This window comes from Leptonychotes weddellii, chromosome 6 (genome assembly GCF_054177405.1).
Source record: "Leptonychotes weddellii isolate Sample4059 chromosome 6, ASM5417740v2, whole genome shotgun sequence".
Lineage (NCBI taxonomy): Eukaryota > Metazoa > Chordata > Mammalia > Carnivora > Phocidae > Leptonychotes > Leptonychotes weddellii.
The window spans coordinates 97001386-97018811 of record NC_138374.1 but is presented as its reverse complement, the minus strand read 5'-3'; the positions used below and the strand labels follow the sequence as shown (position 1 = coordinate 97018811).

General features: G+C 36.3%; 1 protein-coding gene across 1 annotated transcript in view; it reads left to right on the top strand.

Moving 5' to 3' along the window:
• The window catches only part of HMCN1 (hemicentin 1), a 420986-nt gene that overhangs the window by 151741 nt on the left and 251819 nt on the right, over positions 1-17426 (top strand). Inside the window, exons 5-6 of the mRNA XM_081823192.1 lie at positions 2445-2616; positions 5190-5296. Coding sequence (XP_081679318.1) covers positions 2445-2616; positions 5190-5296 — 279 coding nt within the window. The remainder of the gene's footprint in view (positions 1-2444; positions 2617-5189; positions 5297-17426) is intronic.

Genomic DNA, 17426 nt, shown 5'->3' with positions numbered 1-17426 from the left:
GTGTCCTCTTCCCTCTTTTGTCTCTATGCCAGACATTATCCTCAAAGTTATTTATTATCAGTCAAATTTATCAATTGCTTTCTGAGACAATAAGCCAATCTTTTCCATTTCCTTGAGTTAGGCAACCATGTTCTATGTATAAGAAATAAAAATGTCAACATTCTGATTATTAAAATGTGTTTTATTTGTGGTGAAATATTACAAGTCTGATTTCTGTAGCCATATGGACAGATTTGATGAGCATTTCTATTCAAGCATGAACACTGAGAGCCCATTTTTCAAATAGGACATCTGCTTCTTCAGACAATTTTGTTGATATATGCTTCATTTCATATGTAAAATTCCATGTGCCTTATAAGGTTAAAATTTGAGGGAATATATAATTTCATTTTAGGGGTAATTAATTTTAATGAATTTGGTTTTTCTATTCAATTTGTCTATAGCACCACTATACAGTGTTTTTTGGTAAAATACCACTTTCAGTATATTAGTCCTCTGCTTACACCCCTTCAGTAATTTTTCACTGGGGTGTTTAGGATAAAATCCAAAGATCATATCCTGACTTGGTGACAGTACATGGTCTGTCCTTAACACGAGCTTCCAACTTCATCTTCTGCTTCTCCTTCTTCTGAACACTTAACTAGCTGCTTGGCTTCAATCATGTTCCCAACATATTTGGAATACTTCTGTCTTTGTGTATTTTTTCAGGTCCTGTCTTCTATCTGGAATGACTTTGCCTTTCTTTTTTCATTTCAAGAAATATTATTTGACTTTCATGCATGATTTTTTTTTCACTTGGCCTATGAAGCCATTTGTTGAAATATTCTTTTTGGGGAAGAGAAAGGAATTGAGATATAGTGGGAAAGAAATATGAATATGTACTATATGGCAACTATATGATGGGCACTTTACATACGTTATTTCAACAGGGGGTCCCTGTTTCATGAATTCCCATAATATTCTTTTATTTAAGAAGACATCATTATGATCATCATCATGACCAACTTCATGCACATTAGTGCATATCCCACTTTTATCATGTGTAGAGCATGCCACTTGGCATTGGGTATACCAAGATGAAAGAGTTGTGGATGGTTCTTGACACTAAAGAAAAGACAGAAAGATTTATTAAAAATGAAATAATGTATAAAACATGCAAAAAACTTAGTGAATACTAGTTTAGAGAAGAAGAGTGTTTACTAAATATTGACTAAAATAATTGCTCAGTACCTGGAAAAGTACCTTGAACCATAAACATTTGTTTTATGAATGAATGTAATTGCCTTACCATTGTTACTTGTATAATAATATGTGTTAGCCACTTTCTTCATCCTTGGGAACAAACATCAAGGGATAGTTTTTATGGAAAGTGAAGTTATTGCACAGTATTTGTTGTTTGATTAATTGATTTGTAACTACCATTATTGTAATTTAAAAAATGTTTTTATTTTGAATAGTTAGGCTGTAGCTTAATATTCAGGTCTGTTTAGTGTTTTATGAATAATTACAAGGGAAATTATTCATAATAGAATATAATCTTGAAAGATGTATCAGAGCAAGATCAGAGGTAGATTAAAGATTATCATGATTTTGAATTAATTGTAGTAAGTTCAATACAGACATGCACTGTTTGTTTAGTGAGAAATTGAATTTGCTGTTGCAGAACACTTCTGAGAATTGGAAGTCCTCTTCTTTGTTCACCATGAGGCATTAACACATTTTTATAACCCAATTTCTTAATATTTTCCCAAAGACTAGTTTTCAAAATACACTACTTAAATTGGTTCTAATCTGAAATATTTTTCTATGATTTAAAAGACGCAGTGGTCATTTTTTCCATTGTTTTTGGTACTTATTTATTTTATCATAAAAATGAATATTTTGCTGGCATTGCAATTATTTTTCAATATTTAATATACTACAATATATATTACAATATTCTATATACTATATTCCAATAATTCAGAGACCCAAATATAGAAATTGGATTAGATAATTTGCTAATTATCTTTTAAAATTGGATATTGAAAGAAATCCAGAAAGAGAGAATGGAAGGAAAAGGGATCTCACAATATTGGCAATACCATGTTTTTTTTTACAGGTTCTTTTCATTTTTTTTGAAAAATATAAAGCTGTCTGTAATATCTCTGCATATTTCACTTAACTGGCTTTTGGACACCACAATCTGATTTTGAATATATTATTTCAAATAGAAAACTTGACATTTGAGCATGGGTTAAAGTAGCATTTTATTCTGAATCTACTACAATAACTGGGTGTAGGAAAAGGTTGCTCTTCACTGTGATGAAAATAAACCTCACACCAGTACAGGAAGTGCCTGATTCATGTGATTCACCAAAGCAAAATACTGCATCTAGGAGTCGTTGCTGTATAAAACTATAAATGTTTCTGATATCACTCACACTTCTTCTTTTCTCTTATAGGTGTTAAAATGGGTAGAGGAGGCAGTGCAGTCCTCTAAAGTCCACCTCTTATCAACAGATCATTTGGAACAAGCTGTAAACACTTGGAAAATTCCTTTTGATCCCAGCCTAAAAGAGGTTACTGTGTCTCTCAGTGGCCCTTCTCCAGGGATTGAAATTCGCAATCCTTTAGGTGAGATATATCAAACATCATATAATAAAATACAAAAACCATGAAAGGTAAAGGGTTTTTGTACACTTATTTATGTCAGGTTAATGCTAACTTTATGAATAATTCAGTAAATTCAAAAGAGACTAGGAAAGATGTTTAAAAAAATAAAACTGTTTTAGTCATAATTATTAATTGAATTAACATGAGATTCAAAAAACTGAAACTCCTAATAATTTAAACAGATATTTAGTAACTTAATTGTAGCTAAACTACTCAAAAGAAAAAAATTTTAATTTGAGCCTGAAATTATATTTTCCTAATTTATGTATGAGGAAATATTTCACAGTAACGTAGTCTGTAAAATTCAGTATTTTATGTATTTTTTTTTAAATATGACACTTTTTTTTTTTTTAAGATTTTATTTATTTATTTGACAGAGACAGAGATAGCGAGAGCAGGAACACAAGCAGCGGGAGTGGTAGAGGGAGAAGCAGGCTTCCCCTCGAGGAGGGAGCCCGATGTGGGACTCAATCCCAGGACCCTGGGATCATGACCTGAGCCGAAGGCAGCCGCTTAACGACTGAGCCACCCAGGCACCCTATTTTATGTATTTTTAATGAATAACATGAAAAGCCTCCTTTTAAAACAACTGCCTAGTTTTTTTTTTTTAAGATTTTATTTATTTATTTGACAGAGAGAGAGAAAGCAAGCGAGATAGAGAGCACAAACGGGGAGGGGCAGAGGGAGAGGGAGAAGCAGGCTCCCTGGGAGCCAGACATGGGGCTCAGTCCCAGGACCCTGAGATCATGACCTGAGCTGAAGACAGCCACTTAACCCACTGAGCCACCCAGGCGCCCACACTGCCTAGTTTTTTACCGTATCATATTCTTGATAAGATCTAATTTTACAGAACACAGTTAAAGACCACATTCGTGTTCTTATTAGAATAATGTTTTGGGGTGCCTGGGTGGCTCAGATGGTTAAGCATCCGCCTTCGGTTCAGGTCATGATCTCCAGGTCCTGGGATGGAGCCCCACATCGGGCTCCCTGCTCGGCAGAGAGTCTGCTTCTTCCTCTCCCACTGCCTCTCCCCACTGCTCATGTTCTCTCTCTCTCTCAAATGAATAAAATCTTAAAAAAAATAATGTTTTAATTTACTTTGTTTCCTTGGGGCACCTGGGTGGCTCAGTTGGTTAAGCGTCTGCCTTTGGCTCAGGCCATGATCCCAGGGTCCTGGGATAGAGCCCTGTATTGGGCTCCCGGCGCTCCTCCTGCTTGGTCTCTCTCTTTTTCTCTGTCAGATAAATAAATAAAGTCTTTAAAAAAAATGTACTTTGTTTTACCAATCATATGTTACAACCCTAAGAACTGGCCTGATTCCATTGCTAGTTGAGTATTATAAGACATATCGAAAAGTAATCTAGTAAAGACAGAAACCTCATTTTCCCTACTGTTTGCATTTAGAAATATTTTTTTTACCTGTTGATGTTTGCAAAATATTATTATTTCCATTGTGGCTTTAGTGTGTTACCTTTTTTTTTTAACCTATTTGTGAGGATTTATAAATGGAAAGAGAGTAACTAGCTTTCTTATTTATTCAGTTTGAATCTTAGAGAATAGTTAATCCCTAAAAGAATACAGCATAGGAAATTGTCCTTGAAGGCCACATTCATACTACCAATCAAATTGAAATGTACGAAACAAGCAAACCTATTTTTCAAGACTCCTACAGATAAATTAATTTGTCCATTGAAGTAGCATTCCCTTCTAATATCCATGCTACCCAGGAAAGATTTGTAGTTTTCACCACCTGGATAATTAAAAATACCCATATCCATTGCATGATGGTTCTACTACTTTAAAAAGTCATTGACAGTAACATCGGTATTTTAAAAGTTATTTACAGTGAGTGTAAAGCTTTTGATGCAAACATGGGATTCTTATAATTGATTTGTTTTTTAACTGCAGAAGTAGTCCATAGGAGAGCCAAGAGTGAAGTCAATAACTAAACTATGGCTTACTTCTGAATTTGCTTTTCTTCTTCTCTAGATTCCAACTGTTAGATACTTTAGATAAACCTCAGGTCAGTAGATGGTATCATGCTACTTCATTCCACTGCTTCCTTTAAATATGACCACAAAAGCCTCCTGTGCTTCATGGAAAACAGCTTAACATTTTGTGTTTCATGCACAAATACGCCCAACGCTCTCATGTTAGTAATACCTTGAGTGATCTCCAAAAAGGCATTTATTCCGGTTTACTGCTCTTGCCATCTATTAAATCTAAATGTCTCTAGTGACTGCATGGAACTTCTCAGTAGCCATAATAATTGTTACCTAGTTTGGCTTTGGATATATGATTACAGTCTGCCAATTGTTATTCTTATTTTTAGACCAAATCCACATGGCAAATGGGAATCTGATACTTCAGTTCCAATGTCCAGAAACCATAAAATTAAACCTATATTAGATATAAATAATATTTTCAGCTAAACGTACAATAGTCCATCAGGTAATTTATACTGGAAATGTATACAGCTGATGCACGATGCTGAAATAAAGTTTGTGCTTGTTACCTTTATGTCTGTCTTTTAGGGAAGCTGATAAAAAAGGGATTTGGCCTGAATGAGCTATTAAATATCCATAACTCTGCCAAGGTGGTGAATGTTAGAGAGCCAGAGGCTGGAATGTGGACAGTGAAGGTATGATTATTTTACAAAGTCTGTGTATTTTACTTTGTTGTTGGCATGTTTTATAAAGTGTATACAGGTTTATTTGTATCTTCTCTTGCAATCATGGAGAATGCTTTTATCAAAAAGCAGTATATGTAGTGCATTTGTAAAGGTGTCTTGATCATGTGAATTTGGTAGTATTAAGTTTTGGTGACTGTGAAAGGCATTGATGTCACCACAGAATACGTTTAATTTCTCAGATAGTTTTCCAATAATCAAACCTGTAGGCTGATTTTATTATCCACTCCTGCCTCCAAAACAGTCAGAGAGGAGCCTGTAGAGAATAATGGTTAGGGGCATAGGCTTTAGTATGGGGGTGCTTGGGTTGTATTCTCAGCCCTGCCACTTAAAAGCCGTATTTCCTTGACACTGTAAGTTCTCTGTGCCTTGCTTTCCTCCTCACAATGTAGAGAAGGCAGTAATATTTCTTTACTTTGTAGAATTGTGCTGAGAATAAAATTAAGATGATACAAATGAAATACTTAGCATAGTTCCTGTTACAAAGTAAGCACTCAAGTTCTGTTGGCTATTGTCATTTGGTGGATCTGCATTCGTTGTTTAACACCAAATGGTATTTGGATCCTAGAATTACATCAAGTAGTGTATGTTCGCTCTAAGCATTGTGTTATGGTGATACAGGAGAGCAAACATACACCCAGAATTCAGGATACCATACATTGAAATCCAGTTCTACTGCATATTATATATGTGACCCCCTGTAGTGGATGTTCTGAGTGACTTGTCCATATTTCCCAGGGTTTTCAGAGTGCTTTGGCCTAATTCCAACTCCCGTATCTGCATTACTGTGCCCAAGAGGGTTTTTTTTCCCCAGAACAGAAGAAGGCTGTTCTGCCAGAGAATGAAACCCCTTAGGAGCAGCTTTCAGCCTCTGCAGGAGTAAGCTCCAGTTGTCCACATGGGAGCAGGATTAAAAGCACACACTTTTGGGGCTGCATTTCTTTTCCTGTATCACTTCCCCTCTTCCTATTAGCGTCCTTTGTACCTCCCAAATAAACAACTTGCTCTAGAATCCTTCTGGGATAACTCAAATGAAGATACCCCTTGCATCATTTACTCTTGCTGTCTCAGCTTCTCTACGTTAAAAAAAAAAAAATGGGATTCATGGGCTCCTGGTTGAAGGGGTAGAGCTGCTGTGAAAGTGCATGGAGGTGTTTTTATCATAGCAATTTGAAGCGCCATTTTGGAATGCCAGTTTTTGTTTGTTTGTTTTTTTCTTTTTAAAAGAATACCTATATTAACTTTCCCAGTTTAAAGAATGAAAGTTTCCATTGTAATTCCATTCAAGCTCTAGAATATCAGTTCTTTATTCTCAGAACTCTCAGCCTCATAGGAAAAGTAGAAACTGTAATATGGATTTTTTTTTTTTTTGAAGGTGGATAATATGAGGTAAGGGTGTAGGTGAAAAGGTAGTGTGAAAAGTAACAGTCCTGTCTGCCTGTTTTATTCACCCACTTCCCTGCCCATATTAGTTGCTCAGTATTTATTGGGTGCAGTAGATTGATAATGTTGAAGAGTTTTACTGCTATATTTTAAATAAATATGGCCAAATTTGATGTTATAGTTATTTTAACCAACTTGCCCAATATATGATTAGTGTTGAGTCTGACTTTCTGTGACCACAGTAGGAAGGAGTATAGGAGGTTCTGAGGCTCTTCTTTCCTCAAATACTTTAAGCATGCCCTAAGCCAGCAGTGTCTTGAGCTAGCAAGTTCACTGAGGCAATTTGTTCTTGCTTTCTGAATAAGACATTAGTTATTGATTGTGAAATATGTACAAGTAATGACATTTCTTTTGCATTATTGGCAACTTATTGTGGAGTATTTGAACCACTTCTACAGGTGATTTCGATTGCTACCAGTGGTATTTCCTCTAGTAAAACTCTTGCCTAGAAGAAGAGGAATATTGCATGGCTGTTGCTTTATCTCGTGCCTAACGCACCTACCTATTCAGTCATCTATTCAATAAACATTTATGGAGTTTCTGCCCTTGGCCATATTCCCCAATACTTAATGGGCACTAAGCACGTTTTAATTGATAATTAAGAACAGAGAAGCACTGAGGATTACTCTGTGAGTGAGGAGGGAGACGCTAAGGGGATGAGGTGATGCAGACTCTGTTTAGACAAGTCTCTAAGCTCAGTCTTCTATAATTAAGAATACAGTAAAAAGACACAGTATCTATTATCATATTATCTTAAGTTTATATCTAGTTCTCACCCAAAAAGCCTCTGGTTCTGCTAGTACACTGTTTCTAGAGTACATTTAGTGGCAGCTAAACAAAGGACACACACTGCAATGCATTTTAAAGATAATAAACTTATTTTGCTCCTATGTGAAATGCCAAAATAAAGTGTCAGGTTGATGCAAAGGAAATTGAGCTGAACCTACTGATACAAATATCACTGCTGACTTTGGATCTCCCTTTCAGATGGCTAATGAGTGATAATGTTTTACATGTGCACTTTCTCCCGAAGAAATATGTCTGAGATTAGATAGGATATCTCTGGTGCTATCTCTCATGCTCTCTACTATCTGGAAAATGTCTGCTCTATCAGTAGAATTAATAATGGCTTTTTGAGTGTTTTCCATAGCAGTCTTTATCCCAAGTATGGAGAACAGACAATCTATTATTTGACCTTAGCATGGTAGTCAAAGGCCACCAACTGAGCCTCAACCAACCCTTCTAGCTCTTGTCCATCACTTGCCTTTACACTGTAGTCAAATATAACTTTATACTGTCCCTCACCCCATCTCCTATCACATTCTCTTGCCCCATATTTTCTCTTAAGTTGTTCCTTCTCCTAGAATGCCCTTGCTTTCCATCTGACTTATAACTTTCATGGCAAAAGACAACACTTTCATCAAGCTTTTTCTGATTTTTTCTATCTAAAAGACTCTCTTTTCCCTCTGGCTTCCTACTGCAATTTTTCTGCACCTCCCTTTTTGATGATTTTCCCCCTTATATATTTTTTAAAGATTTATTTATTTATTTGAGAGAGAGAGAGAGCGCACCAGCGGGGGGAGGGGCAGAGGGAGAAAATCTTAAGCAGACTCTGCGCTGAGCATGGAGCCCAATGAGGTGCTCAACCCCATGACTCATGAGATCATGACCTGAGTGGAAATCACGAGTCAGACGCTTAACTGACCGAGTCACTCAGATGCCCCGTGATTTTCCCCCTTATATTTATTTCTGTACAGATTTTCTCTTTCTATTTTACTCTAGACCAGATTTTATCACTTGGCATATGCATATACAATGCCTGGGAAAGAACTGTATAAAAATTCATGAATAAAAATTAATGCATTTATTCTGATAATACCCAAGGAAGCAGGCAGAGGAGTTGATTTAGTTAGCCTATAGTTGATGTGCTGGCATGGAACACTTTAATTTGTCTGTGATTTAATTAAAATGCTGTGAGAGTGGTAGTTTCTTTTCTTCTGTGGTTTTCCTCTAAAACCTTGGTAATTACTTTTCTGTAACTTATTAGGACACTCTTACCAAACAGAGACAATGAGTCAACTCATCCATATAGTTCATATAAATGACTCAGATGTTTTAGGCTGCCTCATATGCAGGTAAAAACATGTCAAAAAGAGATAAGTAAAAAGAATGTAAAGTTTTATTAAAAGCAAAAGAGAAGGTTGTTTTATGTACCTAAATTTCCATTGTAAGGAAACTACAAATCCTGGATCTTATTTCTGAGCAATACAAAATTTCCATTCAGGCAGCTCTATCTATATATAGATAACCACAGAAACTCTCAGGCCAAATTTTGTCCTCTGTTCCTTAAGGAAAACTTCCTACAAAGACATTAAATAATTGTCAGCAACCTTTGGGTTTTTACATGGCACAGACTGTTTCTATTAGTCTAGGATTATCAATGTGATCATGTAATCTAACACACCCTCTGAGGCACGTTTCCATTAAGTAAATTTGGATAAACTGTTCTTATGTAATCTTCCAAATAGAGAAAGGAGTGTATGCAACCACATGATCATATTGGGATTAGAAAATATTTTGGTTTTAGAGAGCGATGCTGGTTGCCAGAGACTACTAATGGATTTTCTAAAGATAAGACTATTTTAGAAATCATACTCAAGTGGCATAAACTTGTTTAGGAATCATAATTAAATAAACTTCAAACCTACAAAGGACCTCACAAGAAGATTATTATGCTGGCCTCCAATTATTCTCACCTGGTGACTCTTTTGAATAAGCCTGAAGACTATACCAGGTGTGTTATTTAAATGGATTAGGTGCAGCCTTATTCAGATGTTTTGGGTCAATGGAATGCTTTATAGTAGATTTTTCTTGGAAAATTTCCCAGTTATTTTAGTGTGCTAATATCAGATTATCAACCAAATGGAATGTTTCCTTTAAAAAAGAAATCTATATACTTGTGTTATATATAAATGCATATGTATATCTATATATATGTATTTAAATAGAATTTATTATGTGCTTTGGGTACATTTCTCTCCTTGTTTCACATTTCTCTAAACATACAATGCCTAATAAAATGATAGTATTTAAACCTAGCTAGCATTATTATGTCTGTGCCTGGCATGATACCTAGCCCATAGTAGGTTCTCAATAAATATTTGAGTGCTCGCTTCGGCAGCGCATATACTAAAATAAATATTTGAAACCACCATATTTCTTTTTTTTTTAAAGATTTTATTTATTTATTTATTTGTCAGAGAGAGAGAGAGAGAGAGCACAAGCAGGGGGTGTGGCAGGCAGAGAAGGCAGAGGGAGAAGCAGGCTCCCCGCTGAGCAGGGAGCCCGATGTGGGACTCGATCTCAGGACCCTGGGATCATGACCTGAGCTGAAGGCAGTCATTTAACCAACTGAGCCACCAGACATCCTATGAAACCACCAGATTTCTTTAATTTCTAAAGAATAGTATGTCATTCAGGAACAAATACCTTGAAAAGAGTTGGGTATCTTTTTTTATTATTATTATTATTATGTTATGTTAATCACCATACATTACATCATTAGTTTTTGATGTAGTGTTCCATGATTCATTGTTTGGAGATGAACCATGAGAGTTGGGTATCTTTTTTAATTCAAGATCCACTACTTAATATCTTCTTGACCTTAAAGAAATTACCTAATTTCATGAGTCTGAGAAAAATGGGGAAAATAATACCTACTTACTAACATATTAATGGTAAAATTAGTTTTTCTTATACTCTTGAATATGTGTTAATTGAAAATTATCTCTATACTTTCTATTAATGCAAATTACACACGAAGTTTTTTTTCTACTTTGGGCTTTTTTTTTTTTTAATAAAACACTGAAACTCTTTAGGAAAGAGAAATCAAGGCCAGCTCTATCAATCAGATTTTAATTCAACTTAGGACAGGTTTCACATTTAGTAGTAGTAGGAATTCTCACTGGCTTAATACAAGAAAGCTAATTCTTTACTAATGTTACATGCCCTTTCAGTGTTGACAAGATGTTCTACTTTACACAGACACTCAAGAACCCAAGCTGATGGAGGCTCCACCATAATTGAGAACATTCAGCCTCTTCAGTTGTTATAGTGGGGGAAAAGACTGGAGGATGTGCATTGAATTTTTAGAAAAAGGAATTTGTATCACTTCTGGGATGACACAGACATCTCTGTGAGTGATAGACACACTTTATTCCCTATTATCAAGGCCTAGTGGTATACTGGATCTAGCTCATAATGGCTCATAGAGAGGAAATTACACACTTTCTCTTTCCACCTCTCTATTCAGTAACGTCATGTGAGGAGCTTGAAATCAGCCATGGTGGTAGTATTTATACCACAGAAATTGGCAAATGCCAAAAATTAAAGCTTTTTCTCCCCAGAAAGGAGTTTACTAAACACTCCACTAACTGACCTCTCCTAAATGAAAACATATTTAGAAATGTAACAATGGTAAATGAATAGTTGAAGGGTATTATTGTCTACTACACTGTAGTGTCGAGATAAACCCAGAGATTGTTATCCTAAAATGCTGTGCATAGACTTAGGTCCTATGGAAATAACACTGAACTTCAAATGGTTGCCATTGAACTTGCTATCTAAACCTAGGCAAGTAATCATTTATTTGAACATCGGTTTCTTTTTTTTCTTTTTGAAAATTTAAATTCAGTTAGCCAACATATAGTTTTGATGTAGCGTTCAATGATTCATTAGTTGTGTGTAACACCCAGTGTTCATCACATCACATGCCCTCCTTAATGCCCATCACACAGTTACCTCATCCCCCCACCTGCCTCCCTTTCTGCAACCCTCAATTTCTTTATGGTGCTTTAAAATCATCTTTGGATGCAGTAGGATTATATGAAATAACGTGTGAACCTACTAAACACAATGCTTCTAGAAAAATTCGATAGATTCTTGATGAATCTGGCATTCACTGGTTCTTAAGGAATCTAAGGAAAAGTACCAACATTAGGCATTTAGAGGGCTTTAATATCATTTGTTAAACCTACACTTGTTAAGTACCTATTGAGTAATATTTTGTAGATGATGAATATGATGTAGTTTTTCCCTTAAGGGACTTTCCATAAAGAGAGGTATTTAATAGGCCTTCATGCTTAAACTAAGAAGTAGATCCATCTGCAATAGAGCTGACCGGGAAGAGATCAGAGGAGTAACTCATTTTTCCTGGAGCTCTCCATGGTGCTTGTTTCACGGTACTTGAGTCTGTCTTCTTTGACTCCTCATAGACTCACTCCAATTCAGAAACCTAGACTCGGGTCTACTCTGCTCCTTCTTTTCTCTTACTCCTTTGTGGATCATGGTTACCTGTTGACCGATTTTAGGATGCCAGTAGATACCTAGTATAATTTTATCTTTGCCTCTGTTCTGCTCACACTTAATATTCCTGACTCAGACCCTTCCGCAACTTAACAAGCATGACGTTTGCAATTCAGAGTAATAATGAATTCAGAGTAATTTTGAAATCATGACATTGAATTCAGACGGTAATTCAGTGTAATTCAGAATAAAGTTCATAATAATCTATTATGAATTGCATGAATAAATATACTGTATGAAATACAGTTCTCAGAGTTTCTAGCCCATACAAATCCCATGTAGTGTCTAGTGTCTAGAAATTTTCCTGTTATGGTTGGAGCTGTCATGCTGCTGCTAGATTTCCCTCTTCTTAACTGCAGAAGCCATGAGGTTAGGGTGGCTCTGTGCAGAAATGATACTTCAAGATATTCTGTGGTGGATAGATGCTGTTTGGAGTCAAATTCAAATAACCCACATGATATAAATCTACATGATGTAAAGACCACATAGAAAAACATTAAATCAGTAATTACAGTCTTACTGATTTTATTATATATAAATAAAAATGATACTAAAATAGCTAGACTAATTTGAAGGGGAAAAGAAAGGGAAGGAATATACAGCTGGACTACCTCTCAGACTCAATTGCAGAATTAGCTGAATATTTTTTGTCCCTCCAAGGCCTTCATACGATTGGTTCTCCTCCAACCCCACTATGTCCATAACATGTGAGAGTCCAGAGCCTTCTCCCAACATTTCTGGAGTTTCCTGAAAGCTTACTTTCTTATGGTCTCCTTGTCTCCTGATTATTTGTGTGTTGATTATAACTTTAATGCAGGGCAAAGCTCAGCCTCATCAAAAATATCACAGGAAATCCACTAATAATAAGACTTTTGTGCGTTTAGTAGATTTAACTATATGTAGGTTTGGTGTTATGTCTTGAAGCACCTTGTCCCCTTCTGCTCTCTCCTTGTCCCCATCCTTCCTCTCCTCCCATTATGCCTCTGCTTCTCTCCTCTGAATAGTCTCGGAAGCTCCACATTACTCTCCTATTAGGTAGAGCAGTTCAGCCTATTTTAGTGTATTCCCTGAAACCAGCATAATCAAATCCACTGCAATAATCATGAGAAAGCATGGGGTGGCTATTGAAATTGGTTCCTGGAGCCTCACTGAGTTCATAACACAGCTCTGCCACCTGCTGTATCTGTGACTTTGAGCAAATTACTTAATCTCTCTGATCTATGAAATTAGGATAATATACTCCCATACAGGGGCTTTTGTAAAGATCAAAAGTGATTATTTATATAAAAGATAGCCTGTTGTACAGTATGCATTTGGTATATGTTAATATTTCTTTCTTCCCCTTTGTCCATTTCCTTGTTCATTTTACCATCATTAATAGGACCTTTCTGTTCTTATTAACACTAATATTTGAAAAAGGGAGCTCAGCTAAGAAACAGACTAAAATAATAGTTTACCTTAAGAAAACAGACTAAAGTTATAAAGTAAACTATGGCACTTTCTTTTTTTTTTTTTTTTAAGATTTATTCATTTATTTTAGAGAAAGAGAGAGAGAAAACTTGTGATTCGGGGGAAGAGGAAGAGGCAGAGGGAGAGGGAAAGAAGCAGACTCCGCGCTCAGCGCAGTGCCCCATGTGGGGCTGATCCAAAGACCCTGAGGTCACGACCTGAGCTGAAATCAAGAGTCAGCTGCTTAACCAACTGAGCCACCCAGGTGCCCCTATGGCACTTTCTTATAAAGACATTTTAATGTGATGTTTTGTGTTCCCAAAATACTATCCAAGTATTATTGTAATTCTTTTAAGAGAATGATTAAAAATGATAAATGCATGCATGAGTGTCAGAGGCCATTTTAACTAATAGTTTAAATTTCTTATTTTTATTATTTTTTTAAACCATAATTTTGGTTTATTTGTGATGTTCTTTGCTCCCATTACCCTGATTAATACAGAGTTGGATATAATTTTGCATGAAAACTTACTTACTTGGAAATATCTTTTATTTACAAACCCTTTTAAATTCTATGCAGATATTCCTACTGTTTATAGTATAATATAGAAACATGAAGTTAAAATATTTTACACTTCATATTTTTGGCATTGCTCAGAGAATAGGAAAACTACATCCTTATTTCAACATACTTTGTTAATTAGTATATTTTAAATATCAAAATTAATTTATTTTACAATAATTTTATAGAGGTTATAAGGAGCTCCCTATTCATCAACTCTGCTTTATTTTTAATGTATTGGTTAGTAATGGAAAATGTGATATTTTCAAGCATGGGTAATTTCTAATTTTCTCACTTAGATGATTTTTTTTTTAAGATTTTATTATTTATTTGACAGAGAGAGCACAAGCAGAGGGAAAGAGAGGGAGAAGCAGACTCCCTGCTGAGCAAGGAGCCCAATATGGGACTTGATCCCAGGACCCTGGGATCATGACCCGGGCCGAAGGCAGCCGCTTAACCGACTGAGCCACCCAGGTGTCCCTCTCACTTAACTATTAAGCACCACTCTTAAAACAGACTCTTTGTCAGTTGATATATGCACAGAACATTTGCCAGATAAATTAACACTTGATGGCAGTCATTTGGCAAATTATGGGTCATATGTACCCTTGGTAACCTCAACAGCCATTTTACCATAGAGACTTTCTGAGCAGCAAGGCAAGTAATGATATTATATGATGTCAGTGAACAAATACAAATCAAGTCATCATAATATTGACCCTTCTGATTGTCTTCACATGAAATCAGTAGGCAATAGTGTCTTCAATAAAGCACTATGTGATCTAAAACAGTTGAAATTAGACTTAGTAAGGTTTCATATAACCCTTAGGAAATCCTGATTTTAAAATTGGATCATGGGGGGCACCTGGGTGGCTCAGTTGGTTGAGCATTTGACTCTTGGTCTCAGCTCAGGTCTTGATCTCAGAGTTGTGAATTCAAGTCCCACATTGGGCACGGAGCCTAGTTAAAAAAAAAAAAAAAGATAAAATTGGATCATGGTCCATATCCCCTCCCCATCCCTTTTTTTGCTTTATTATATGGAATGCATGACACGTTTTCCTTTAGAAATAATAGAATAAGTGGTGGTACTGAGACCCCTACACTTGCACATACAGTCCTTTGTAACCCTTAGGAAAGTGGGCTGTAGTAATTAGCAGCATCCTTTACAAGAAGAATACAACAGACCTATTTTTATGGAAATATGGGTCTTTTCTTTTCCTTCACTTTCCTTTAACTTTTTTTTTTCTTTTGGGGTTTTTGCATGTTCTGTTTAATGAGAAAAAAATTTGGTAGCAAAAGGGACATACCTCCTCATCTTTCCTCTCCTGATTGCAAAATAACAAGGAACCACAGTGATTTTGGGAAAGCTGTGTAGTTTGGAGAACCCTGGAGGTGGCATGTTTTTAATCATGATGTGGCTTCATCTGGCTGTTCACCAGATTAAAATTTCATGTATAATTATATATAATATAGGCACATATATTTCTAATACATTCTATTAACGCTACTATCATGTGGTCATTTTATTTTGAGAGAAAATCTTGGTGATAAATGTAATAAAATAATGGTGAACTCTTGTTCATAAATGTTGGGCGGGTTTTTGAAATGTAGATTCCTAGACGCCACTCACCAAAGATTCTGATCCAGTAAATCTGGGCTGGAGCTCAGAAGTCTACATTTTCAAGAGAAAACCTGAGTGATTTTGTGTAGCTATAGATGTAGTTGCTCAGGTCATATTTTGAAAGATACTGAGGTAGAGGCTAACTCTGAGTTAACTATGACTTATCTTTTTTTTTTTTAAGAGATCTTATCTATTTATTTGTCAGAGGGAAAGAGAGAGAGAGCACAAGCAGGGGGAGCGGCAGGCAGAGGAAGCAGGCTCCCCACTGAGCAAGGAGCCCGATGCGGGGCTCGATCCCAGGACCCTGGGATCCTGACCTGAACCAAAGGCAGACCCTTAACCAACTGAGCCACGCAGGCATCCCTAACTCTGACTTATCTTGCCCTTGAAAGACGATGTAGCACAGTGGTGAAGACCCTGGAGCCTGACCTTTCCATTAAAACCCCACCTCTGTAGTTAGGAAGCCTCCTGAACTTGGGAAGCTACTTCCTTATCTGTGCAATGGTGATAATGATGATATATATCTGATAGGATTGTAATGAGAATTAAATAAGCCAATATATTTAAAGAGTCTGGACATACAGGAAGTGCCCAATACATATTAGTGTTACTATTTTATCCTGTGGCCCTCATCCAAATTATTTATTATTTATGCACATGTGAGTCACTTCAGTGCTGAGTTATCATTCAATATGTAGTTCAGTCATCATCCTAGTAACTATAGGCTAGTTTGTTCCTTTTATGTATTTCTGTGTACCTTTTATGTATTTCTAATACTGCATCATATTAAAGATTTCTATTTCTCCATGTCTTCCTCACCAGCCATGAGCTCTTAGAGGAGAGGGACCATGTTTTATTCACATTTGTGTCTCGAGCACCCAGTGCCTTGGCAAGGAGACTGCTGAGCTGGGGATGCTGGTTGGCTCAAATCTGGATAGTGGTCAACTCTTGTGCTTGTCCTAGCTGTATCTTCCCAGAGGCAAAGAAAAAGGAAATATTTTCCAGAATCAAACCTGGATGGTGTTTAGGGGAGATTTAGTCATTTGTTCATTTCATCGATACTGCTAAACATCTACTATGTAAATCACTGTGAACAAAACAAAGATCTGTATCCTCATGGAGCTTTTACAGATTAACTTCAGGGCTATTCACTGGTGACTAAACACCTATTATCTTTTCTTTTAAATTTTTTATTGTTATGTTAATCACCATACATCATTAGTTTTTGATGTAGTGTTCCATGATTCATTGTTTGTGCATAACACCCAGTGCTCCATGCAGAACGTGCCCTCTTTAATACCCATCACCAGGCTAACCCATTCTCCCACCCTCCTCCCCTCTAGAACCCTCAGTTTGTTTTTCAGAGTCCATCATCTCTCATAGTTCATCTCCCCCTCTGATTCCTCCCCTTCATTCTTTGCCTCCTGCTATCTTCTTCTTTTTTTTTTCTTAACATATAATGTATTATTTGTTTCAGAGGTACATATCTGTGATTCAACAGTCTTGCACAATTCACAGCGCTCACCATAGCACATACCCTCCCCAGTGTCTATCACCCAGCCATCCCATCCCTCCCACCCCAACCCCCACTCCAATAACCCTCAGTTTGTTTCCTGAGATTAAGAATTCCTCATATCAGTGAG